The sequence below is a fragment of the Urtica dioica genome, chromosome 9 (assembly GCF_054948205.1).
Source record: "Urtica dioica subsp. dioica isolate 48M chromosome 9, U.dioica_male_clone48M_v1_H2, whole genome shotgun sequence".
Lineage (NCBI taxonomy): Eukaryota > Viridiplantae > Streptophyta > Magnoliopsida > Rosales > Urticaceae > Urtica > Urtica dioica.
The window spans coordinates 30,017,931-30,041,977 of record NC_142764.1 but is presented as its reverse complement, the minus strand read 5'-3'; the positions used below and the strand labels follow the sequence as shown (position 1 = coordinate 30,041,977).

Sequence of the window (24,047 nt, the reverse complement as noted above, 5' to 3'; positions counted from 1 at the left end):
GAATTAGAAATTACCATATGCCGTTGACATTTCTGTAAAATGGAGCATGGGCTCTTAGCTCTCTAGATAAATAGCCATAAACTAAATTTTTGTCATATAGTCAATAGTATATATTAGGTATAGAAATACCTTATAAACATCCTACCCATTATTTACAATTTTTTTTATTAAAAAATCTCAGAATTGACACAAAAAATCCCGTAAATCGAGGATAAAATATACATACCCGTAATACTAATAATCAATTAGAGTTATAAGAGAGAACAAAAAAATCATGAAAGTTGTATTACCCTTACTTTGAGAATGATGCTCTTTCTATGTTTTTCTTCTAAGAATACCTTGCCATTGACGTAAAATTTTACACTAAAAATTAACATCAGTCTAGAAAAAAACTTGATATGTGCTATAGATGCCTACAGCGTGGGGCTAAAGCCTACCTCAACTTTTTTTTTTTTCTTAATTTTTTTTCCTAAATGTTTACAAATTACCCCCTCGATTCTTTTTTGCAGATTAGCCCCCCAATATAGTTTTTTGGCTCCGTCCTTAACGCTAAAAAAATGAGGAACCATGTCCAGATCCCATTAGAACACTTGATCAACATTAATATAGCGATATTCGCTGATATGTTAATATATTTCAACGGTTTTATACGTTACATGTGTTTTTAGAAGTTTGTTTATAATCAAAATTTTGGAAGAATTAGAAAATTCTGATGTTTTTTTTATTAGTGGAATTTCCATGGAAAGCAACCAAATAATGTTGGAATTTTCAAAAAATGAAATCCGGATTTATGCTTGGATTACCCTAGGCTGCTGAAATTTTCATAAAATGGTTCGATCTACCAAATTTTCATAAACTTTTATTACGGTATTTCAGCTATATAACCATTTGACTTATATCGTTTTGTATAATAGTCAACCTTTTGTAAATTTTCTGTAAATAGTCACCTCAACTTATTGACAAAAAAACTCAAAATAGGCGGGAAAGTTTTTGGGTATTTTTGTCTTCTTGAGTGCCGTAAATAAGTTGAAGTGGCTATTTACAAAAAAATTACAAAAAGTTGGTTATTTAGCCATTCTTAGACTTTCGGTGGCTTATTTGGCTAATTTTTTGTTTTTATTACGTCGGTAATTGTTGACATCATTATTGGTTGATTTAGGCTAAGGACGAAATCAGAAAAAATTAAAGTTTGGTGGTGGAGTTAGAATTTTTTTAATTTAAGGATGCTTAAAATCATTAAGATTCAAAAGTTCAAGGATGGAACTAGAAAACTTAAAAATGTAAAGAATAAATCTTAAAAGTTAAGAAGTTCGAGGACTGTTGTGTCAAGTGCTCAAGATAGGTTTCTAATATCTATATTAACATGATGCTAGTCATAATAATATGAACACAAGGAGAAAAATAACTGGGTCATAATTAAGCAAATAACATTAATGAATGACTTAAATGATCTGACTACAGTATTGCATCAAAAAAATGACAAAAGTGGACATGTTCTAATTTGGGAAACCTTGATGGGAATGAATGACAGTGAAACCAATTCCCAATAATGAATCTGTGTGAATATATATATATTCAGGTTCCCATGTGTGAACTAACCAACTAAACAAAAACTCTACTAAACTGCAAAATGTGTGTTGAAACTTGAAATCCTCCGTGTCTTTCTCTAGTCCCTCAAATATTTTACAACACATCATCCAAGTATATTATGACACTTGATGATGTGTCGTAAAACGATTGGAGGACCATCACTTCCCACCGGCTTTCTTCTTCGGCTCGGAATAAGACATCTTCAGTTTCTTGATCTTTGCACTCACACTTTCCTTTTGCTGCGACTCATCATCGTTCGCTGCGGCTCTGACAGCTGGCTTCTCGATCCTCTCGGCCTCAGGAGAAGAGCCGGTCTTTTCTTGCTCTAGCTTGTTCAGCTTAATCTCCTCTTCGGTCTCCATTTCAGGGTACCTGAGAATGTTTAGGACTAGTGTATAAGCGAGAGAAAAAAAAAGCATATGTTGCTCGAACGTTTCGGGGTCAATGAACTGAACTGACCTTTCGGAAGAATCAGCCTTTTCTTGCTTTGGCTCGGTCGAAGTTTTTACTTTTTTACCCACTGAAGACTTTGTTTTCCGGCTTGTCCTTGGTTGACTCCTGAAAAAGTAAAATGTTAACCAAAAAATAAAATAAATAATACAATGTAAAAACCACAAATGCATAATTTGTGTCTTCTTGGTCAAGCAATCATCAGAGCTCTGATAAACTAACCTCCCCGACTCAGCTGACTTAGGTTCTTTTGCTTGATTCGGCTTCTTGCTTTGCTTTCCCCGAGCTGAACTTGTTCTTCGTGAATCCCTGAAATTCATTTGAATTATGTTATCGAACCAATAGCGAAATAATAGGGAAAAGTAACTTCTCAAGTAAAAAAAAAAAAAAAAAACCTTTCTTCCGAGGAATATTTAGTCGTCTCTTCTTTCACTTGTTTTTTGGGATTTTTCTTCGCCTTTTGATCCTGCAAGCAAATTATTAACACAATCGGAATTATATATCGGCAGTATAGAATATAAACAGTAATGGAAATCCAAGGAATATCACACCCACTTCTGAGTCCAAAGGCTTGGTTTCACACAGCTCCCATTGCTGCTTCTTGAGGTTCAGAAACTCTTTATCACCATCATCATATTGTACCTGTAAAGAACAACTCCGAAAATGGCCTAAGTGTTTAGAATCACACCAAAAAACTAAAAGGAAGAAAAAAAGATGAATGAGTGGACTCACATGGTGCTTCTTCTTATCCGGGTCGTAAGACTTGACAGTGCCGTCATAGAACCTGAATAGTTTAAACAAGAACTGTGTAAAGAACAAAGCAACAAGAAAGACTCAAATTACACACAGAATCAAAAGCAATTACGAAACACTCACACTTTATCCAGTGGCCACAAGACTGTTATCCTTTGGCCAACTAATGCATAGTCCGCCTCGAGTGATCCAATTTTCTGAATATAGAGCAAATATAATATCATTGCACGAAGAAAATAAAATTTAAGAAAAAAAAATCTCACAGATTTTACATGGAAAAAAAAGCTGACTAGGAAAAAAAAAATACCCTTTTTTTGGAAGCACCCTTTTCTGCTTTCCTGCCACTTTTAACGCCAGAGCGATCCTCAGCGACGTCCAAAGCCTCTGACTTGACTTTGGCCTTTGTATGCGCAGACTCAGAAGCTGTCTCTTTGTTCTTCAGTTTGAGGACTAAAGACTTTGGAGTCTTCTTCTGAGTATCGTCATCTTGACCCAACTCGCTAGCCTTTCTCTTTTGGATACGCATTTTGGGCTGTGTTGATGGCTTGGCAAGCTTCCTTTGACGAACCGATCGGGACCCGCCTTTGACGAAGCCTATGAGAGGACTGTCGTAGCCCTCCTCGGGATTCATCAGGGAATTCGGTTTCCGTCCCCGTTTCGGAGGAAGAGACTCTCCGGCTTGGCCTTCCTCGGGTTTTCCTGAATGCCTCGTCCCTAAAGTCTCCGTGAGATTCGGACTGCTCTTTTTTGGATCGTCTCGCTCGATCAACGGTGGAGATGAAACAGGCTGCGCAGCATCCACGCAATCAGGTTCATCGATCTCGAACTTTCCCATCTCCTCCCGATAAGCCACTCCGTCTCTGCCTTCAGAAGAACGTCTTGAACCGGGTAGTTCAGAGTCCATAATGAAAGTGACGCGCCCGGAATCAGCTTGATCGTTGATCTTCAAAAGAACAAATTTCGATTCAGAAAAATGCCAACAAAGAAAAAAGTTTCTAAGAAGAATTCATAACCGAAAAGGGTTTTGAACGCACCGAAATCTCCTTTGGAGCATCGCGAGCAATGTCAACTTCGGCCCCATGGCGTTCCCCACGGTTTACGAAGCTCACTACTTCGCTGTAGTCACCGAGATTCATATCGCCTTTTCTCACGGCATCTGCGATATAACCTTGAAGTGTACCACCACACTCGGCGATAACAGTCTCTCCCAATCTCAGAGTCATCGGCGATGTCTCCTGAAACATGGAACGAGATCGACGAATGAGATAATTTCATACTTCGAAAAATATGTGATTTTTATTTACCTGATTTTCTCTTCTGACACTAGACAAAAGAAGGCTCAGAAGATCCGAGGGAATCTCGTCGCTTTCTTCTAGAACCTGCGTCATTATCATCACCATGGAAGGAAACACGTCTTGAACATGGTCCGACCTGAGAAGAGAGACAAAGAGAGAGATCTTAAGACATACTTTTCATGCTTTAAAACCCTAAAAACTGTCCAACATTCATGTAGTGAAGCGAAGCTCATACCGAACGTGTTTCAGGAAGACGCTGAACATCTCGAGAATCAAAGCGTCTCCTTCGATATCCAAAAGAAGTATCGCTGCTTTGACCTTGGCGATCACAGTCAGAGCAGACACGGCTTTCTGATACGCTCTTCCCTCAGACAATGATAGCCGATCTAGCACCTCGATTCCCAACTCAAATATCTCCTGCACATTCGTAGCGAAATGAATGAAGTCGTATACTCATGGATTCTGTGCGTTTTTGTGTTAGAGAATATAGAATATACCTTGGTCTTTTCGTCGGAAAAAGGAGCGTCCGGTGCAGAGATACGAGTTACTTCCATGAGGCATGAAAACACAGAAGCCTTGACACCCATGTCTTGATGAGTCATGAGATCGGGTCTTATCAGAGCCTTCATCGGAGGTAACAGAGCGTCCAAAAGCGGCGTCAACGGAGTTTGCTGGATCTCCAACAGCAAAGACTCCACATTCTGATAAAAAAAATATTTAAAACATCGCAAATTAGGGGCTTTTAAATCTATGAACTTTGGACCTTTTTTCTTTTGATTTTGAGATGTTCCCCCCAAAACCCAGAAATACTATATCGGAACCCAAATTAGATCTGATTGAACTTTGAAGTCTAGGATATAATATCAAATAGACCTTGACAATTGGATACAAAAGGCGTCTTCTTTATTTCCTCTTTAGGAAGAATTTAGTACTCAAATTTCCACATGAATATCTTCCCCCCCACCCCCCCCCCCCCCCCCCCCCCCAAAAAAAAAAAAAAAAAACCTGATCTTAAACCACAGAAACATAACTGAGATGGAGTGAGTAAAAACTGATCTTACAAAAGAAACGAATCTGAGGACACCAAAATCAAAATCAACATTCAATGATCTCAAACAAAACAGTAAAATGTTTAGCAAATCAAAATATTAAAACCGGGGCAATCCATGATTTTTTTTTTTTTTTTTCCATTTAGCAATACATAGATCTATATGGGATATTGATTATGTGGAACCACTTTTCATTGATTAAAACATCCCATCAAATGAGCACAGATTCAATAAATAAATAACAGAAACCCACAAAATAACAATCAACAAAAGCAAAAAAAAACCTATGTGAAATTAAAGCCCATGAGAACAAAACCATCACACCAACATATGAAATCATCAACAGAGCAGAACAAACCCACAAAATAATATTTGATAATGAAAAGTGTGAAGGAAAAGAGCATTACATCGAGACATTGGAGAAGCACTTCAGTTTGAAGAGAAGAAGAGCTTTGAAGCTCATTCCCAGCGTTAATGAGTCTCTGACTCTTCTCTTCGGCGCACAAAGCCATGCTTTTCTCTTCTTTCTTTTCCTTCTTTCTTCCTTCCGTGGATTGAGAGATATCTGCAACGAAACAACACGAAGAAAGTAAATGTTTGTTGTGGTAATCGATACACAGAATTCAGACACTATTTATAGACCAGAAAAATGAGATTTCTTTCTAGAACACTGAAATAACAATGGGTTTTGACAACTATCACAACTCGGCATATTTGGTATCAGTAGCGAGGAATTAAGCATTCAAAGATAAATTTCTAACATATATGGGAGTTTCGGATACCCATTCATTTATTGGGTTTTTTTTTTTTTTTTGGGGTCTTAAATCATATGATTTTTTTCCTTTTTTTTCGCAATTCAAATTTTGTTCTTACCGCTCTTTGGTCTCTACTCTCTAGTGCTTTACTCCTCCTGGGTTTTTCCTATCCTGGCTTTTTGTCCCATTCAAACACCCTAAATTTCGTACAGAAATGTGAAAACAATTTCGACCAATTTTTTTTTTTTTTTTTTCTTTCCCGGTGGGTTTATACTTTGGCGCTTTTGTCTCTGGTTTTTTGAGTGCTGAGCAAGAGTTTGCACGGCAAACCGTGAAATGACTCGTATACCCCCCCCTGTACTTTTTATTTATTTTCTATTTCTTATTATTACGACCTCCTATTGGCCATTATTGTATTCCAATGAAATATATATCTTGAAATCATGTATCTAAATTATAATGTGATAGAGATTTCTGAACTTCTTAAGTTTTCCATTTACTTCAAATAATATATATATATATATATATATATATATATATATATATATATATCTTGAAATTGAAATCACCAATGGGCTTTGACATATTAAGATATGAATTCGAAATTTTTTACCATAACTCTTTTAGCAATGATATTAATCAAACATCGTGGATATAAATATTTTTTAGTTGGATACAAATGTAAATATGTTATACTTACAGCGGGAGAGACGATAGTCACCGAGGGTAGTGATACTCTTCAAATGAGAAAAGAGGACATCAATCACGACGACAACGACGAAGTAGTGAACTCCGTATGATGTGGCATAAGCCACATTTCCGAATATAATATGGATCATGATGCTCCACGAGAACCAACTGATTCAGTGAATGACCGTTTCATTATGAACTCTGAACCACCTGGTTCAAATCGTAAATTTTGAAGCCAACGACGAAGCAAGCCTCGTCTTGAGAGGATGAAAATAGTCCAAGAAGGATGAGCCAAATTCCGTTGAAGCTGCGTAGCCTATCACTTCAAGGTCATATCAATAATTCAGCGTCGTTTTTCGGGAATTTTATTATTAGTAAATTAATTGATCAACTATCTTAATTCATTTTGCACTGAAAATTAAATGTTTATCATGAATAACACATGGAATTTTTCACGATGTGTATAGATGTTTTATAAATTGATAAGTGAATCAAATTCAAGGTGAAAAAAAAAAAAAAAAAAAAAAAAAAAAAAAAAACACTTGGGTTATTTGTTGCAAATTGAATAGTAGGTAAAAAATGGTATCTAATCAATGATTTCCCAATTTAAAATTTACCGTTCATAGGTGATTAATAAGATCTATTCCAGTCAAAGTGCAATGTAACAAAGTGTTGGAAAGTATTTATACACATACATGACTCATCAATGTACTATCAATTATGTGCTGTTATTCTTTTCTTTTTCTGATATCTAATTTAATGTGTGGGAATCAAACACATGAATTACATCATACTATTAACAATGGAAACATATAAACTAATACAAACACAAATCGTCTGGCGAATATATATTAAATAACTAAATAAAAAATCATTTTAAAATTCAAAACACATACTGTCTAAATAATATTCAAAGAGATAATTAATACTCTACCTCTTAAGAATATATTAGATGCATAAGTGATTGGAACCGGAAGATCTACTTACAAGCATCCATTCACCACCGTGGTCCATGATGATCAACGGAATATTTTACCTCCTCGTAATCAAAATTATAGTTTGACCTGTCACAATACACATTAATTACATATATTATTTCTGAAACACCGATCTTTCGTCAAATAATCGAGTGAATTAATGTGTGCTTATATTTTCTTCCGGAATTGATAATATCCTTATCGTTTCCGCTACGAGTACTTTGAAGAAGAAGGGAAAAAATAGTAAGACAATATTTTTTTTCTTTCAATTAATGCATATTTTTGTCGAAGATCTTAGCTAAAATTCATTAAAAAAAATGTACTAGCTAATGACCAACAAAAATGGGGAAATATTTTAAAACCCTCGATCTTAAACACGAATTCCAGAATCATATGGATAACAATAAACATATATTTACTAAGTGTTTATGTGTATATATATATATATATATATATATATATATATATATATATATATATATATCTAATTATATGACAAAATACATATTTTTCATATGATATGAAATCAGCTACAAAATGGTAATAATAACAATCCCTCATTATATATACACACACACACACACACACACACACACATATATATATATATATCATTCAAAAGTCTAGTTTATAATTCTTTTTTGTGAGAAAATATAGCATTTGATACCATTTGACATATAATATAAATAAATAAACGTAAAAGCAACAAAAATAAATAAAACTATTTAATCAAGGTTCAAACAAAGAGAGATAATTACATTATAGAAATACATAAAATAACATAAATCAATTTAATAAATAAAGGGGATGATGATCGTTTACCTCGTGCATCAAACTCGGTGAAAACGAATTTATCAGGCTGAATAAATAATATAGATCTAATAATAATTTTTGGTCAAGAAAGCAGACAGAAAAATAAAGATTTTAACAACAAAACGCGGTTGGAAGAGAAAATGAAATTGTGTGAAAAAAGTTTTAGGATTAATAGTAATAAATCATATATAAAATTATAATAACGAGGAGTAAAGCTAAGATAATTTTTTTGAATGATTTTGAAGGGTGATTTTTTGGGTTTCTATGGAATTTGGTGAAGGTGAAAAAGAGATCGGAAGGGGAAATTAAGATGAATATTTTTTTAGGCCGATAAGATATTGAAAGGGAATATGTAGGTCATGAATACGAGGCCATGAAGACATAGAAAGAAACGTTTTAGAAGATTTTCGAGGCCACGAAAAATCAAAAGAGACGAGGAATAGATGAAAAGACACATGCTTCGAATATGAAAGATCAATATTCGATTTGAAGTGATTGAGGGTTATGCGAGAGGCACATATTTATATGCAATTGAAGAAATAGGGTTTGTTGTTGTTGATATGTATGAATACGTGTCGAGATAGAATCTTCTAGAAGCATTCATTGCTTGATTTCGAAGTAATAAGAGTTATGCGAGCGGCGCATGCGCCTATATGTTAGCGTGTTTTATACACTTTCAAAATCTCTAGGGTTTTTATTTTGATGTACATGCATGCGTGTCGGTCTAAAATATTCTATAAAACTATCAAATATCGTGTATATAAGACGCCTTATACGCATTCATATTTGTTTTTAAAGGGAGTATAACATTCTAGAATAAATTAATTAGTAAATACTATAATAATCATAAAATCAATGAATTAGGTTATATTCTAAGATCTTAACCATAACTATAACTTTTCTTTTCATTTTAAGCGATCGTTTTGAAACCGATATATTTTAGAATTTGTTGAAGGCTTCTGGACGTTAGACATATCAAAAGAGTCTCACAATTTCAATAACAAAAAAAAATGAATCAAATCATAAGAAAATAAAATAGATCAAATTCCCCTTGTGTGGTTGACATGGTGTGTAACTATACATTATGGTACAATGGTATTAATAAATCATTCTGATGATGGTTCACTACTTAAGAAAAACGTTATTTTTTAATCAAGGCATAAATTTTAAATCAAAATATTTTTAAAATAAATTATAGTGGAAGATATCTAGATGGAGTAATAAACTCGAAATGCTTAATTATGAAATTCACTTATTGATACGGTTAAGGCACATAGTATGATGGGCGAGAACCAAAAGATGACGAACTCGTTCCTAAATCATAATTTCATGAGGCAAAACAAAAGGGAGATCACTCTCGTTTTATCCGCGTGATCACGAACAGTGCATTGGCTTGAATTTGTTCAGAACTCTCTCGTATCAATTTGTAACTAATATGGTTGTAAACTCTTAGGCCATCTCAAATTCACGTTTAAGGTTTTTGAAATTTTCCCATAAAATTATAATTTTGGCCGTATTTTTAGTTGTTTGAAAGAACAAACACAAAACACATAACCTATGCAATGCAATAATATTACTCACATTCTATTCCTTTAATCAACATTTGTGTACTTGAATTTTGACTATATTAATTCATCCGATTAGATACATAAAACTTACATGGAAAATACAGACCCAATGACGATGTTGGAATTTTTTTTATGCTTAGAGATAAATGACTATACAAAAGAATGTTGCAGATTAAATAATTAATTTCTATCATGACAATAAATAAAAAGAAAACACTATCACAAAATAATATGTACGAGTAAACAATAGACGTATTGAGCTTCTACAAAACTGGATACTTAACACTTTTTATTGTTATTATTTTTGCTGTGAGTACATGCATTTAGAAACTTTTTTTTTTTTAATAAAAAATTTAGAAACATATGTTAGTAGCTTCGGATTATATACTAATATCAAAGTCTACAATTGACTCATAATTTCTATTATGTGAATTAATCTTGATGTGTCTACTCCCGTGTTGCACATTTTTAGTCAAGAACTACCAAGTTGTTAATTTGAACGCATGAACTAATTATGTAAAAGTTGTTAATGCCAAAAAATTAATTAACAGTTAGGATGCACTTGACGAGATCTAAAGTCGGACATTATGACCACAAGTTAACCGAATGGTTGTGGACTCATCGTATTTGAAGCTCTAGCCTTGTTGAAAAGTCAGTTTCCAATCGCTCGTCACCTAAAAATGAGAAAAGGTGAGTCAATGTGGCACAAAGGATTTTTCCTCCATGTGTACAAGTGAGTTATTACTATGAAAGAGACATTTGTTAAAATAATTTTATGTCAATTTTTTCCTTGGGGCAAGAATGTTGGATTTTTATTCCAAACTTTTTCGGAACAACTTTATTTTTCTTACAAATTCTTTGACAGTGGCTCGAACTCGAACTCGAACTCATCTTCTTATTCGTATTCGAAGAGTGACAGAGTGCTTTACCATCTAGGCTCAAAAAGAACTTTTGGTTTATCAAAGGTTTTATATAATAACAGAACAAATGTGTACCATGTCAATAATTTGAAATACAAATGATTGGCATTTTCTCCCTCTCAAGTCTTATTTTAACCTCATATGCTATATTCAATTCATTATTCTCCTACAAGGAAAAACGACATTGAAAAGCTCAAAACGACACGTAGTTTTGACATCGAATACAGAATCTGGTGTTCATTGACTGAATAATTGGCAATCCTCGCATCTACACCAAACTATGCATCGAAATCGAAAAAATGTATGAAGGAAATGATGAAGAGCATGTATGTGTAAAATCAATTAGTCTTCAATCACAAACCAAGGAAGAAAAATGAGAAGAAGTTGTACAAAATGAATTCAGAGACGAATCAGGCATCGAGTCCGAGGCCGAACATTACGCCGGCGTACTTGTCGACGTCGCCGGCGAAGTACTTGTCTCGGAGCTTGTGGAAGGCGCGGGAGGTGACGAGGCTGTCGGAGCCGGCCTGGTGGGAAACGCCGACTCGCTCGACGCCGACTCGCTCGGCGAGCTTGTTGAGGCTGCCGTACATGCCGTTCGCGAACTTCATCATGTGCTTCAGATCGTACAGCGTCGGAAAGAAGGCGTCGATGAGGGAGAAGAATCCGATCTGAGTCGCCGGAAGGTCCCGGCGCGTGAGAAGCTTGAGGAGGTAGCCGAAGTCGAAGCCGCTGTCGAAGGTCACCCAGCGCACGGCGTCGTTGAGGACGATCCCGGAGGACATGAGGAGCTCGCCGAATCGGAAGGCGTCGATTCCTTCGGCGTTGTTGCGGCGGAAATCGATGCCGGAGCGGCGGAGGAGGTCGATCGAGTCGGCGGCGTAGATGTGGCGGTCGGCGTCGAACTCGCGGAAGTTGAACTGCCAGACGGAGGGACGGCCGGAGACGGTGGCGAGGTTTCCGTCGTCGTCGGAGAAGGTGAGGCCGAGCTGGATGAGTTGCAGCAGGTCCACGTTGTCCTTGAGCTCCTGGTAATGGAGTTCAGTCGCGCTCTTGAAATTTCCGGTGAGTCGCTTCAACACCTTCCCCGGAAACTCCGTGTCCATGGCTATGTACGGATATTCCTCCACGATTTTCTTAATCATCTCGAACTCCGACTCCAGATTCTCGCCCCAAACCTCGCGGATATCCACCGCCGCCATTGTTCCTGCCCAAACCCTAGAAATCGAGCGATATATTTATCTGTTTTAGAGAGAGAGAGAGAGAGCAGAGAAAGAAAGGAAGGTGTGCCGATTAATTGATTGTGATTGGATTGCCCTTCATTTTCCTTCCCTCCTTTCTCCACTTCGCTGATACGAAACACTTATTTATCGATTTTATTTTATTTTATTTTTGAAAACTTAATTAATCATTTTAATTGTGAATGAATCGTCCGTTAGTTTTTTTTGGGCGTGCGTGATACCTATTTTCGAGTATTATTAAATAGAAATGATTTGGTGAAAGATATTATTATATAACCTATTCGATATGATTTCGCGCTCTAAAATCTGTCACGGTGGTGGTGTTTAACGTTCATGCAATTTAAAAATCATAATAAAAGCAAACAAAATTAAAACAAAAATCCACGCTTATATAATAATCTACGTAGATATAAGTCTGGATTCTTGATTTTCATTTTTTCAGTCACCAACAAAGTTAGCGTTAGTTTATTATTAACAGAGAAGAGAAGAACATAAAAAAAAACCAAGATCTGTAGTCTTCTTCTTCTTCTTTTACCGGGCTCTCTTGCGCTTGAGTTTCTTCATAGTGGACAAGCAAAAAGCAATGAATTCCTTGAGAGTGGCTTGTCTTCCGTCCTTGAAGCTCCAGAGAGCTTTCACACTGTATCGTCCGCTGGGGTTGAACTCTTCGATCTCTTTCAGTGCCGTCACAACCGCGTCGTGAATCTCCACGCCCCATTCCTCCTTCAGTTTCTTCAGATCATCGTCGTCCTCGTTCAGGATTTTCTTCATACACCGATGCAGTTTTTATCGCATGAATAATCAAGAACGGAAAAGAGCAGAAACTATCGAAAAAAGCAAACGCGTGTATTACTATTATTATTATTTTTATACCTCGTGGCGGTTTTCATCGATTCGCACCATCTTAAAGGGATGCCAATTCGTGTCTTTCAGCTTTTCCTGCCACGAAGAACACAAAGTGGTGGCATGAATATCTGCTTCCCCGGGAGAGTATCGCTGCTTGCAAGTCGTAAAGAACGGCTTCGAATCGATCTCTCCCATTCTTTTTATCCCGTAATCCGCTCGACCAACCAGTAAATCTTCCACTCCCTAAAACAGGAAAAAAAAAATAAAAAAATTGTTCATTCTCTGTCTACTGAAACAAGAATGAGAAAGGAAAACGAGAACGCGTTTCACCTCTATCAAGGCTTTGCGGGCTTCTTGGAGCTCGTCGTTGGTCTCTCGCTCTTTGGTCAGAAGAGTGCTATTAAGCTCTTCCAAGTCTTCGAGGCTTTCGATTTTATCGGCCAACGATTCGTTCATCTCTTTCATCTTTGCCTGAACGGCTTCGTCGTCTTGGTTCCCCAAATGCTTCATCACTTCAAGCTTCCCTTTCATCTCTTCGATTTCCATCTCCAGCTTTTGCTTCGCATCCAACTCCATCTCTAGCTTCAGTATTTTCTTCAAAGCTTGATCTTTTTCCCTCTGAAAAAAAAAGTAAGTTGAGCTATTCAGCCAATGAACAGAAAATGGTGTGATTATGAATTACCTTCTGTTCTTCGACAAGCCTATACACGTTCGCGTCTGCTTTCTTCTGCTCCTCTGAAGCCAGCTCAAGCGAATTGTTTGTCGACTCATTCTAGGGATAATTAAATAAAGAAGAATAAAAATCGCAGATAATTAAGGATCAGAACACCCAATCATAAGAACACATGAAAAAATATTTGCATCTCAGTGCATTGGATACATAATAAACTGGGAAAATTTTCAAGATTTGCGTACCTTCTTTTTCTCCTCTTCCAGCTTTTCCCGTTCGCGGTCCGTTTGTGCTTCGCGCTTGTTAAGTTCTTTGCTCCAGGAATCAATTTTTTTCTTTTTGCTTTCCAACTCAGAGCTTAGCTTATCTTGCTCCTCCAAAATCCTCTTGATATTATCGCGTGCAATATCCTGCAACCTCCTCGAATCTAATCAAAGTAGAAGAGATTGTCCATTATAAAATAATTCAGAAAACAATAAGAATAATCATAAACCACACAACCTTCAATTTGGCATTTTTAAATTAACCAGAAGAACACCCCACAGAGGAATCCCAGATGAAACTTTGCAGAAAGTGAATATCTCATGTGACCTAACATAATGCATTAATTAACTACTGGTAGATAGTTCGTAAGACTCTCATCGGTCTAGCCAACTAGCTTGTATGCGAATCTACTTATTTATTTCTTTTACCTAATTTTATGTCCTCTTTAGTAACTTCTCATCATGACTTGAATTCATAAAACACATTAAAATTACACAGAAAAAGAGACTGAATTGACCTGCAATGAATTGTTTGTGCAACCTAGCTTTCTCTTCGAGTATCCTATTCAACGAGACAGCCTTCTCATTGTACTGGGACTTGAGCGTCTTGAGGTCTTCATTCTTGGCATCAATCTGATCAGCAAGCTCAGCCACCACGCTGTTTCGGCTCTGATTCGCTTCCTTGACGATCTCAGAGAACGTCGTCAACTTTCCCTTCTCACGAAGATACTCTCCGATCGGCCCGGGGGACTTGTAATCTTCCTCGCGAGCGCACCAACCGAAAATATTCGGACCGAGCCGCGTTCTCTGCGCGTTTATCCAACCCTTTTTACCGAACCCGTTTTTCTCAAACCCTTTCTCGAACTCGGCTCCGTTTATGAACGCGTTCATATCCGCCCCAAAGACGACGATCGCCTCGGCAGTCGGGTCCGCTCCGTTCCAAAAGGTCAAAACCTCGGAGGGTTTGTGCTTCGCAAACTCTTTCAGCCATTGAGCAGAGTCGGGGAATCCCGAGCCGTCCTTTTTTCGCGTTATGTTGACTATAATGCCCGTCCAAGGCAACACATAGAGCTCTTCGCTCTTCTCCTCAGCCTGGACCGGAGGCTTAGAACTGACCGGAAGCTCTGATCTGTCGACTTCTTTGGCGAGATAGTCTTGGAGATACTTCGACAATGCAAGGTGGTTCGCTTTCTGTTTCGCGTTCCTGTTGGCCGAGCCTTTAGCGACTCCAGAGGCGTGTTGAAGCAAGTCCTTGTACTTGTAGTCTTGCTTTTTCTTTCCGGCGCAAAATGGGCACCGAAGAGTGTTGTTGAGACCTCTCACTTTGAACGTCCCGTCTTTCAGTTGCTCATATGGTTTCTCTGCGTATTCCTGGATTTCGGACTCGCTGACATCCGAATCTTCATCCGAAGAACTATGATCCATCGGAAATTGTTTTGTTCTAAAGTTCTACCAGCAAACAAGCTGAAAACTCTGAGCCACAGATTAAATCAAGATCACGAAAAATGTATAAATCACGCTCAGACACACCAGAGATCATTGCATATACTTGCAAAGTCATCCACACGTGGAACAAGATAACAGTAAATACATACAAAACCAACGTATTATACTATAATGTATTCTTTACAGAACGTAATCCTTTCCACATGAAAACGACAAGTATTTTTTTTTTCTTAAATGCAACAACTTCTTTTATTCAAGCAGCTACGAAAACAGAGAAAAGTAAAAAAAATAAATAAAATAAATAAAAATCATCAACTCTAATGTGGTAGAGAAGTACAAGGTTCGTCCGGAAAATAGAAGCAAATATGAGAAATCACAAGCCCTACGATTTTCAATGTAATTTATATTTTACACAACATATTCCGTTCCACATGCAAACCACAAAAAATACTTTTTCTTAAGAGCAACAACTTTTTTCATTCAAGCAGATACGAAAACAGAGAGAAAAAAAAGTAAATAAAAAATAAAATAAAAATCGTCAACTCTAATGTGGTAGAAAAGGCACAAAGTTCGGCCGAAAAAGAGAACCAAATATGAGAAATAATTAGCCCTAGCTAGGATTCTCTAAAGCTCTTCGCAACAAAGACACAGAAAATATTAGTTCGAAAATGGCGAGATAGAATGCTGAGCAGTGCGAGATAGAATACGTACAAAACTCGCTGTAAACGTTCACGGAATATATGTATATATATATATATAAAAAAAAAAAAAAAAAAAAAAGAGAGATAAAAAAATAATCCCGAAGAGTGAAAGAGACTTACAGACGAAGAAGCAAAAGTGACACGAAAAAATGGTTGCTGAGCCGAGAGAGTGACAGAAATGGCAAGACCTTTCTATTCCCTATATGCACTCTTGGCGAGGTCCGTACGAGGACACGTGTACGTGATCACGCGGTGGATTACAAGCAGAGAACGTTAGTTTGAGCGATATAGGAAGGATTTACATACTCCACACCGTAGCTGATTAGATATCAGTAATTCGTTGCTGAAATAAAAAGACGTTTTACTTTCAGACACGCAAGCGTAAACGCACCGTTTCAAGGCTACTTATCGCATTCCAATCAAGCCGAACAGTTCGTAGTCCAATGATCCAATCAGTTTGGGCCTGGACCGAACAAAAAGCATGTTCTGGTGCGGTTTGTTTGCATTTTGAAATGGAATTATTCCTATACTACGACGACTTACTCAATGCTTTTAGATCAAAATTAACCAAAAATATGAATTTTTTATATTTGTTAGTATAAAACTATCCTCGATTAAATATTTTTTTATCTTTTATATTTCATTTATCTAGTTTATTTACATGATCGTCAAGAATTTATCTGATTTATTGACATTATCGATATTATTTTAAAAATTCCATAAGATGATCCAATGGAGTATGTGTTGATAGCAAATCAACACTTTCTTTGACAAAGAATCTCGTCTTTCATGAAAGGAGTAAGCACATCGATACCCATTATCATTTCATACGAAAAATGCATCGAAGAAAGAGGTGAAGTTGAAGTACGTAAAGCCTCAAGATCAAGCTGTCAACATTTTTAGTAAGCCACTAAAGTTGGAAACTTTCATGAAGTTAAAGAGTATACTTGGAGTCACAAATCAAGTTTAACGGAGGGATGTTTAAATAATAAACTTGGTTTGGGTTAGTGTTTTGGGCTATTTTATCTTTAATGTTTTGGGCTTTGTCATATTAGTATTTGGGCTTTTTAGTTTTAAGTAGTCAAGTAGTCTAGAATGTTCTTGATATGTGTGTAGTCTTTTAGGTGTAAGAAATTCTAGAATATTCTTGTTTTTTCTTTGTGTCATTATCTAAAAGAATTCTCTAGAATAACTCTATCTAGAAAATTCCATGGACTAGTATAAATAGAGATGTAATCTTCACTTTTGAATTAAGCCAAATAAAAAAGTTATCTCTTATACTAAAGAAATTATCTCCTGTCTCTCTAATTTATACTCAAGCCTCTAAAATTTTCAAACACTTTTTCCTAAACATCATCCAACATGTGCGAGGTGATAAAGGGCGCAAGGGTAAAATTAACTGATAAGATATTCAGATTAAGGCATCGAGGTTCAGCCGGGATGGAAGTGGACCTCCGCGGAATGATTGGAGCTGAACCGGCTGAGGTGGTTCGGCCGGCGGATTGTCAACGTAGAGCACAACAATTGTCATGTTCTCCGGAAACTGGGCTTCATTCCAAAACTTACGAATGTCCGTGATATCTGCCTCGTCTCCCAACTCCTTTGCAACAGCCTGTTTAATCAGTTCTTGGGCAATACCCTATGTACAGAGACGAACATGAAATCAAACAATGACCAAATGGTCTTAATTAAATGGACTAATTAAGTTCAAAATTAACTAGTACTTGTTGCGATTTTTACGCGCGCAAGTGCACGTGTCGCTCAAGTAATATAGTGAATTAAGTACGAGTGTCGATCCCACGAGGAACAAGCTTAATTAACAAACAAATCAACTAGCACGAATTGAACTTAAGCTGAGATGGAAAGATGTCACAAATTATTGACAAGTTTTAAAACCATGAAATAACACAATACTCAAATAAAAGTTGTAAGCAGAAAGGAGAGGCTAAGGACCAAGGTTTCACGGGTTTATTCAACGGTTTGGATTCACAAATTTGACGCACAATCAATAATCAAATCACTACACTTTGCTAACCACACTCACAGAATAATATTGCTAAATCTCTCTCGAGCATCTAACAACCTATGTCAAAGCTAGGAAAATCTTCTCTCGATCTCAATCCCTAACAAAAACATGCATTCATATCAAGAGCATTCACACGATTCTATGACAACCTAACTATCTCTAGCCTAGGCATGCATCATAGTAATTCAAACCAAAACACTAACAACCTAATCTTTCTCAAGCATCAAGTTGAAGTATAAAATCATGAACAAGGTAGCTAATCTCGATCAAGCATTAAAACGAATTTGAATTAAGCAAAGCAATAGAGAATGGAAATTGAATTTCAATATATTAAATCATATCCATAACCGTATCCTATACCCGCTACGTCATAGTCCTTAATGGAATTAGTTCATGGCGTAGCGAGAAAACAAAAATAAAATAAAAGAAAAAGAAGTATAAACCATAATTGAAAACTAAATTGAATACTAAAATACGGGAGTTCAAGAGTAAAAGAGAAGAAGAAAACTGTAATTGGCGCGAAGTGATGAAGAACGGCTCTCCTCTTTCTCTCTATCTCTCTCAAACACTAAGAAAAACAATGAAAAAGTGTCAAAAGTCCTAAACAAGAGATTGAGAGGTGTATTTATAGGCCTAGGTCAAAATCCTTGGGTTTCTCTTAATTTTCGGAGCATATTGGGTAATTAAAAGTCATCCGACGGCTCAGATCGACTCCAAATCCGTGTTTCCTCTTTTTTTGTCTCGGCGGACCTCGCGGCGCGCAGTTCTAGGGTCGCGCCGCGAGGTTGACATCCCGGAAGACCTCGCGTTCCGCGCTTCATGCTCGGAGATCGATTTCGGCGATTTTCGGAACCTCGCGGCGCGACCCCCTAGGGTCGCGCCGCGCGCACCGATTTTGTAACGGCCATAACTCCTAGCTCCGATGTCCGATTCTTGCAAATAAATATGCGTTGGAAAGCTAAGAGAGAGCTCTATCCAATCATGGAATTGGATCATCCAAAATCTTTACTTCAAACTCTCAGAATTGTTCACAAGAGGACGTTGTATTTCTTCTTTGCTCTAACTTGGCGAAAAGTCTTCGAATCTTCTCAAAATGGCTCCGTTACTTCACATGATGCTCTTCTAACCTCCTTAATACCTCATTGGCCTCTAAAACCTACAAGTCTCTCAAAAACACACAAAAACATCACAAATACTCGAGAACAAGCTCGGATTTAATCGGGAAAATAGGAGTTTTCCGCGTGATTAACGTACCTATCAGTACCCTTCGGGGCGAATTCATCGCGAGTTCAACCGCCTCTTTGGGGCTCATTTTGCTCCAAAAATGCTTAGAAGCAATTATGATGCAACCGTCTCGATCCTTCAAACGCCTCGTATAGAAGTTCGGGGTGATGATTGACCGGATAATTGCCTAGTATTAGTGTATAAAAAGAATTATAGCTTAGTAAGGAAATCTTATATAATCTGTATTATTATATAACTATCCTAATAATCAATATTCTTATCATCAATATAACTACCTAAACCCTATATGAACAAGATCTTCTTTCTTTTCCCCAACAATCAAGATCGATCATAAATGTAATCACTACTGCAGTTAAGTAGGGTAAACGAAACGAGCCCTAAAAGAAAACAACCCTAAAATCTTTTATCAATATGGTTGATCGTATATACATGCGAATCGTCGTCGCCGGTAATTTCTTTCGCCCATACGAATCCTTGAGTCCCCTTGTTTCCTCCGATCGCGAGTTTTCCGTCGCTCGTGTTGGCGACCATAAGAATTCCTCTCCAAATCACACCAACAAGGCATGAACCTACGTTCGAGGTGATAAACGGCGCGAAAGTAGCTTCAAAGGCGGCGTTGAAGACCATTTTGTCAATGGTGTTCTTGGACTCAACTATATCTGTGTATACGAAAAGTAAGGTACGTCAAAAACCCAGATTTATCTTTGTGTAAATCTTTGAAGATAAATATCAATGGTGTTCTTGGACTAAGTTATATCTGGGTTTTTGGGTCCGTCTTTTTCTCTCTCTCTCTAACACCTCTCTCTCTCAGACTTACTAACTTTGAATTCCTTTCTATCAGAAGCTCTAACAATGTCGGTGAATAAAAGTAAGTGGGAACATCCTCTCGGAGATTTCTACCTCGGCACGTTCTCCCACGCCGCCATTTCCACTGAGCTCCTAATCTCCAACGACTATAGCCACGTGGACACCTCCAGAGACGCGGTGTTCATTGGGCTGTTCGAGAAACAGGGTAAAGATCTGGCCTTTCAGATCGTAGAAGACTTTGTGGTGCGCTTCAAAGGTTCGATCTTTTTGTTTCATAATCTTTTATTTCCGTCTATCCGAAATTGTATTTTGACGTACCTTACTTTTCGTATACACAGATATAGCTGAGTCCAAGAACACCATTGACAGAATGGTCTTCAACGCCACCTTTGAAGCTACTTTCGCGCCGTTTATCACCTCGAACGTAGGTTCATGCCTTGTTGGTGTGATTTGGAGAGGAATTCTTATGGTCGCCAACACGAGCGACGGAAAACTCGTGATCGGAGGAAACAAGGGGACTCGAGGATTCGCATGGGCGAAAGAAATTACCGACGACGACGATTCGCAGGTATATACGATCAACCCTATTGATAAAAGATTTTAGGGTTGTTTTCTTTTAGGGCCCGTTTCGTTTTCTTTTACCCTACTTAACCGCAGTAGTGATTACATTTATGATCGATCTTGATTGTTGGGGAAAAGAAAGAAGATCTTGTTCATATGGTTTAGGTAGTTATATTGATGATAGGAATATTGATTATTAGGATAGTTATATAATAATACAGATTATATAAAATTTCCTTACTAAGCTATAATTCTTTTTATATACTAATACTAGGCAATTTTTATTTACCTGATCTTCTCCTCTGACACTAGACAAAAGAAGGCTCAGAAGATCCGAGGGAATCTCGTCGCTTTCTTCTAGAATCTGCGTCATTATCATCGCCATGGAAGGAAGCACGTCTTGAACAAGGTCCGACCTGAGAAGAGAGACAATGAGAGAGATCTTAAGACATACTTTTCATGCTTTTAGTCCAACATCCATTTAGTGAAGCGAAGCTCATACCAAACGTGTTTCAGGAAGACGCTGAACATCTCGAGAATCAAAGCGTCTCCTTCGATATCCAGAAGAAGCATCGCTGCTTTGACCTTGGCGATCACAGTCAGAGCAAACAAGGCTTTCTGATACGCTCTTCCCCCAGACAATGATAGCCGATCTAGCACCTCGATTCCCAAGTCAAATATCTCCTGCACATTCGTAGCAAAATGAATGAAGTCATACACTCATCGATTCCGTGCTTTGTGTATTATAGAATACAGAATATACCTTGGTCTTTTCGTCAGAAAAAGGAGCGTCCAGTGCAGAGATACGAGTTATTTCCGTGAGGCATGAAAACACAGAAGCCTTGACACCCATGTCTTCATGAGTCATGAGATCGGGTCTTATCGGCACCTTCATCGGAGGAAACAGAGCGTCCAAAAAGCGGCGGCAACGGAGTTTCCTGTATCTCCAACAGCAGAGACTCCACATTCTGATGCACAAAAAAAATATTTGAAACACCGCAAATTAGGCGCTTTTAGTTTTGAGATGTTCCCCCCAAAACCCAGAAATACTATATCGAGACCCAAATTAGATCTGATTGAACTTTGAAGTCTAGGATCCTATATAATATCAAATAGACCTTAACATTTGGATACAAAAGGCGTCTTCTTTATTTCATTTTTAGGAAGAATTTAGTACCCAAATTTCCACATGAATATTTTCCCAAAACAAATAAAAATTAGCTGATCTTAAACCACAGAAACATAACTAAGATGGAGCGAGTAAAAACTGATCTTACAAAAAAAAAAAAAAAAAACCGAATCTGAGGACACCATAATCAAAATCAGGGCAGTCAATGAAACAGTAAAATGTTTAGCAAATCAAAATATTAAAACCAGGGCAGTCCATGATTCTTTTTTTTTTTTCTTCCATTTAACAATAAATAGATCTATATGGGATATTGATTATGTGAAACCCACGAAATAATATTTGATAATGAAAAGTGTGAATGAAAAGAGCATTACATGTTACATGGAGAAGCTGACTCTTCTCTTCGGCGCACAAAGCCATGCTTTTCTCTTCTTTCTTTTCCTTCTTTCTTCCTTCCGTGGATTGAGAGATATCTGCAACGAAACAACACAAGAAGAAAGTAAATGTTTGTTGTGGTAATCGATACACAGAATTCAGACACTATTTATAGACCAGAAAAATGAGATTTCTTTCTAGAACACTGAAATAACAATGGGTTTTGACAACTATCACAACTCGGCATATTTGGTATCAGTAGCGAGGAATCAAGCATTCAAAGATAAATTTCTAACATATATGGGAGTTTCGGATACCCATTCATTTATTGGGTTTTTTTTTTCTTTTTGGGTCTTAAATCATATGATTTTTTTCCTTTTTTTTTCGCAATTCAAATTTTGTTCTTACCGCTCTTTGGTCTCTAGTGCTTTACTCCTCCTGGGTTTTTCCTATCCTGGCTTTTTGTCCCATTCAAACACCCTAAATTTCGTACAGAAATGTGAAAACGATTTCGACCAATTTTTTTTTTTTTCTTTCCCAGGTGGGTTTATACTTTGGCGCTTTTTGTCTCTGGTTTTTTGAGTGCTGAGCAAGAGTTTGCACGGCAAACCGTGAAATGACTCGTATACCCCCATGCAGACCTGCCCCCATGTACTTTTTATTTATTTTTTATTTCTTATTATCATGACCTCCTATTAAACGTGGCTTACCGGTAGCGGGACGGGACGGAATCCCCGCTACCGGTAATGAAGGTAACGGGACGGGAGGTCCCGTTAAGCCTAACGGACGGGAGTCCCGTCCCGTTACTGTAGCTAACGGAATCCGCGGATCCCGTTAGCGACCGTTGCTTTTTTTTTTTTTTTTTTTTTTTAATCTCGGCCGTTGGATCAAAGATCCAACGGCCGAAAAAAAAGAGCCGTTTGAATATGAACGTTGGATTTTAGCCGTTGGAGCCGAAAATGAGGTTTTTTTTTTGTTTTTTTTTTCCCACTTATTTCTAAAATCTATAAATACCCCCCCATTTCATTCATTTTCTTCACACCTTTCACTCAAACTCTCTCAAACTCTCTCAAATTCTCTCAAACTCTCTCAATTTTACTCTCTAAAGCTTTCATTTTCTCATGGCATCATCATCCCACAACCGAGGAGGTCGAATGGGAAGAGCTTCCCGAGGTGAACGAATGCACCGTTTTGAAGAAAATTGGTTGCATTTGTCTCAAAACGCCCCCGACCCAAACACCCAATACTCTTTCGATCCAAATTATGTTGCTCCTACTTTCCACAATACGGAATTCACCGAAATTCCAAACACACAAATGCCATATTATCCTCAAATGGATCCCGAGCAAGCATATCAAGCACAAATACCGCCATCCGAAGCCGCTTTTCAAGAGTTTCAAGTGTTCGAGGAACATTATCATCAATCCCAAAATCCAAATGAAGAAGAAGACGACGACGAAACCCAAGATCCAAATGAACAACATGATGACGAAGAGGAGGAGGATGAAGAAGAAGACGTCCCACCGCCACCACCTCAGCCTCGAACTCAAGTTCCACGACCTCGACAACGTGAGCAACAAGAGGATACCCGACAAAGACGACGTGCCCGAGAAGAACAACAACAACAACAACCACCTCAACAACAACAACCACTGCAACAACAACAACAACCTCAACAAGCACAAGCATCACGACGTCGAGCGAGGTCTGTTGTCTGGACGTTCTTTGAAGAGGTGGTTGCCAACGGTGAAAAAGCCGGAAAATGTCACGTTTGTGGCAAAATCTTTAGCGCTCATAACACTAGAGTTGGGACGTCGCTATTGTGGAGTCATCACAGACACTGCCAGGGGGGGACACAATCTGGAGCCTCTACAACC

The 24,047-nt window shown here is 37.6% G+C and overlaps 3 protein-coding genes and 1 pseudogene across 9 annotated transcripts; all 4 read right to left on the bottom strand.

The window, feature by feature from the left end:
• Window positions 1–1,398: 1,398 nt before the first annotated feature.
• On the bottom strand, window positions 1,399–5,859 carry LOC149386768 (sister chromatid cohesion protein PDS5 homolog D-like). 2 transcript variants are annotated; one of them, XM_089625956.1, is made up of 14 exons: window positions 5,818–5,859; window positions 5,545–5,702; window positions 4,586–4,789; window positions 4,324–4,505; window positions 4,098–4,224; window positions 3,828–4,028; window positions 3,101–3,736; window positions 2,917–2,990; window positions 2,773–2,824; window positions 2,596–2,682; window positions 2,436–2,506; window positions 2,263–2,349; window positions 2,050–2,148; window positions 1,399–1,962 (listed from the first exon to the last, which is right to left on the bottom strand). In XM_089625956.1, exons 2-14 carry the CDS (start codon window positions 5,647–5,649, stop codon window positions 1,749–1,751), a joined length of 2,139 nt encoding a protein of 712 aa, XP_089482082.1. In that variant the 5' UTR covers window positions 5,650–5,702; window positions 5,818–5,859; the 3' UTR covers window positions 1,399–1,748. The 2 variants fall into 2 exon arrangements, with proteins under 2 accessions (XP_089482082.1, XP_089482081.1); XM_089625955.1 differs by lacking the exon at window positions 5,818–5,859 and having other exon boundaries at window positions 5,545–5,780.
• A 5,028-nt stretch (window positions 5,860–10,887) lies between these two features.
• Window positions 10,888–12,252, bottom strand: LOC149386767 (putative CCR4-associated factor 1 homolog 7 pseudogene; annotated as a pseudogene).
• A 370-nt stretch (window positions 12,253–12,622) lies between these two features.
• On the bottom strand, window positions 12,623–16,201 carry LOC149386766 (factor of DNA methylation 1-like). Of its 2 annotated transcripts, none has more exons than XM_089624888.1 (7): window positions 16,148–16,201; window positions 14,399–15,353; window positions 13,863–14,044; window positions 13,630–13,719; window positions 13,278–13,565; window positions 12,975–13,190; window positions 12,623–12,866 (listed from the first exon to the last, which is right to left on the bottom strand). In XM_089624888.1, exons 2-7 carry the CDS (start codon window positions 15,303–15,305, stop codon window positions 12,633–12,635), a joined length of 1,917 nt encoding a protein of 638 aa, XP_089481014.1. In that variant the 5' UTR covers window positions 15,306–15,353; window positions 16,148–16,201; the 3' UTR covers window positions 12,623–12,632. The 2 variants fall into 2 exon arrangements, with proteins under 2 accessions (XP_089481014.1, XP_089481015.1); XM_089624889.1 differs by having other exon boundaries at window positions 14,399–15,329; window positions 16,148–16,173.
• A 2,198-nt stretch (window positions 16,202–18,399) lies between these two features.
• On the bottom strand, window positions 18,400–22,713 carry LOC149386765 (sister chromatid cohesion protein PDS5 homolog E-like). Of its 5 annotated transcripts, none has more exons than XM_089625121.1 (7): window positions 22,579–22,713; window positions 22,170–22,268; window positions 21,430–21,634; window positions 21,169–21,350; window positions 20,956–21,082; window positions 19,308–19,464; window positions 18,400–19,219 (listed from the first exon to the last, which is right to left on the bottom strand). In XM_089625121.1, the coding sequence occupies exons 3-7, from the start codon at window positions 21,631–21,633 to the stop codon at window positions 19,203–19,205; spliced, it is 687 nt and encodes a 228-aa protein (XP_089481247.1). In that variant the 5' UTR covers window position 21,634; window positions 22,170–22,268; window positions 22,579–22,713; the 3' UTR covers window positions 18,400–19,202. The 5 variants fall into 5 exon arrangements, with proteins under 5 accessions (XP_089481247.1, XP_089481246.1, XP_089481243.1 ...); XM_089625120.1 differs by having other exon boundaries at window positions 18,400–19,209; XM_089625117.1 differs by having other exon boundaries at window positions 18,400–19,464.
• Between the last annotated feature and the right edge of the window lie 1,334 nt (window positions 22,714–24,047).

Excerpts from the sequence above, each read along its gene's own strand:
- LOC149386768 (XM_089625956.1), bottom strand. The coding sequence starts at position 5,649 with ATGGCTTTGTGCGCCGAAGAGAAGAGTCAGAGACTCATTAACGCTGGG. Across the intron at positions 2,683-2,772 it reads CGGATAAGAAGAAGCACCAT|GTACAATATGATGATGGTGA; the intron begins GTGAGTCCACTC and ends TGTTCTTTACAG. Across the intron at positions 2,350-2,435 it reads AAATATTCCTCGGAAGAAAG|GGATTCACGAAGAACAAGTT; the intron begins GTTTTTTTTTTT and ends AATGAATTTCAG.
- LOC149386766 (XM_089624888.1), bottom strand. The coding sequence starts at position 15,305 with ATGGATCATAGTTCTTCGGATGAAGATTCGGATGTCAGCGAGTCCGAA. Across the intron at positions 13,566-13,629 it reads GGCTTGTCGAAGAACAGAAG|AGGGAAAAAGATCAAGCTTT; the intron begins GTAATTCATAAT and ends TTTTTTTTTCAG. Across the intron at positions 13,191-13,277 it reads CCCGCAAAGCCTTGATAGAG|GGAGTGGAAGATTTACTGGT; the intron begins GTGAAACGCGTT and ends TTCCTGTTTTAG.
- LOC149386765 (XM_089625117.1), bottom strand. The coding sequence starts at position 21,633 with ATGTGGAGTCTCTGCTGTTGGAGATACAGGAAACTCCGTTGCCGCCGC. Across the intron at positions 21,351-21,429 it reads TTTCTGACGAAAAGACCAAG|GAGATATTTGACTTGGGAAT; the intron begins GTATATTCTGTA and ends ACGAATGTGCAG. Across the intron at positions 19,465-20,955 it reads GTGTCAGAGGAGAAGATCAG|GCAATTATCCGGTCAATCAT; the intron begins GTAAATAAAAAT and ends CACTAATACTAG.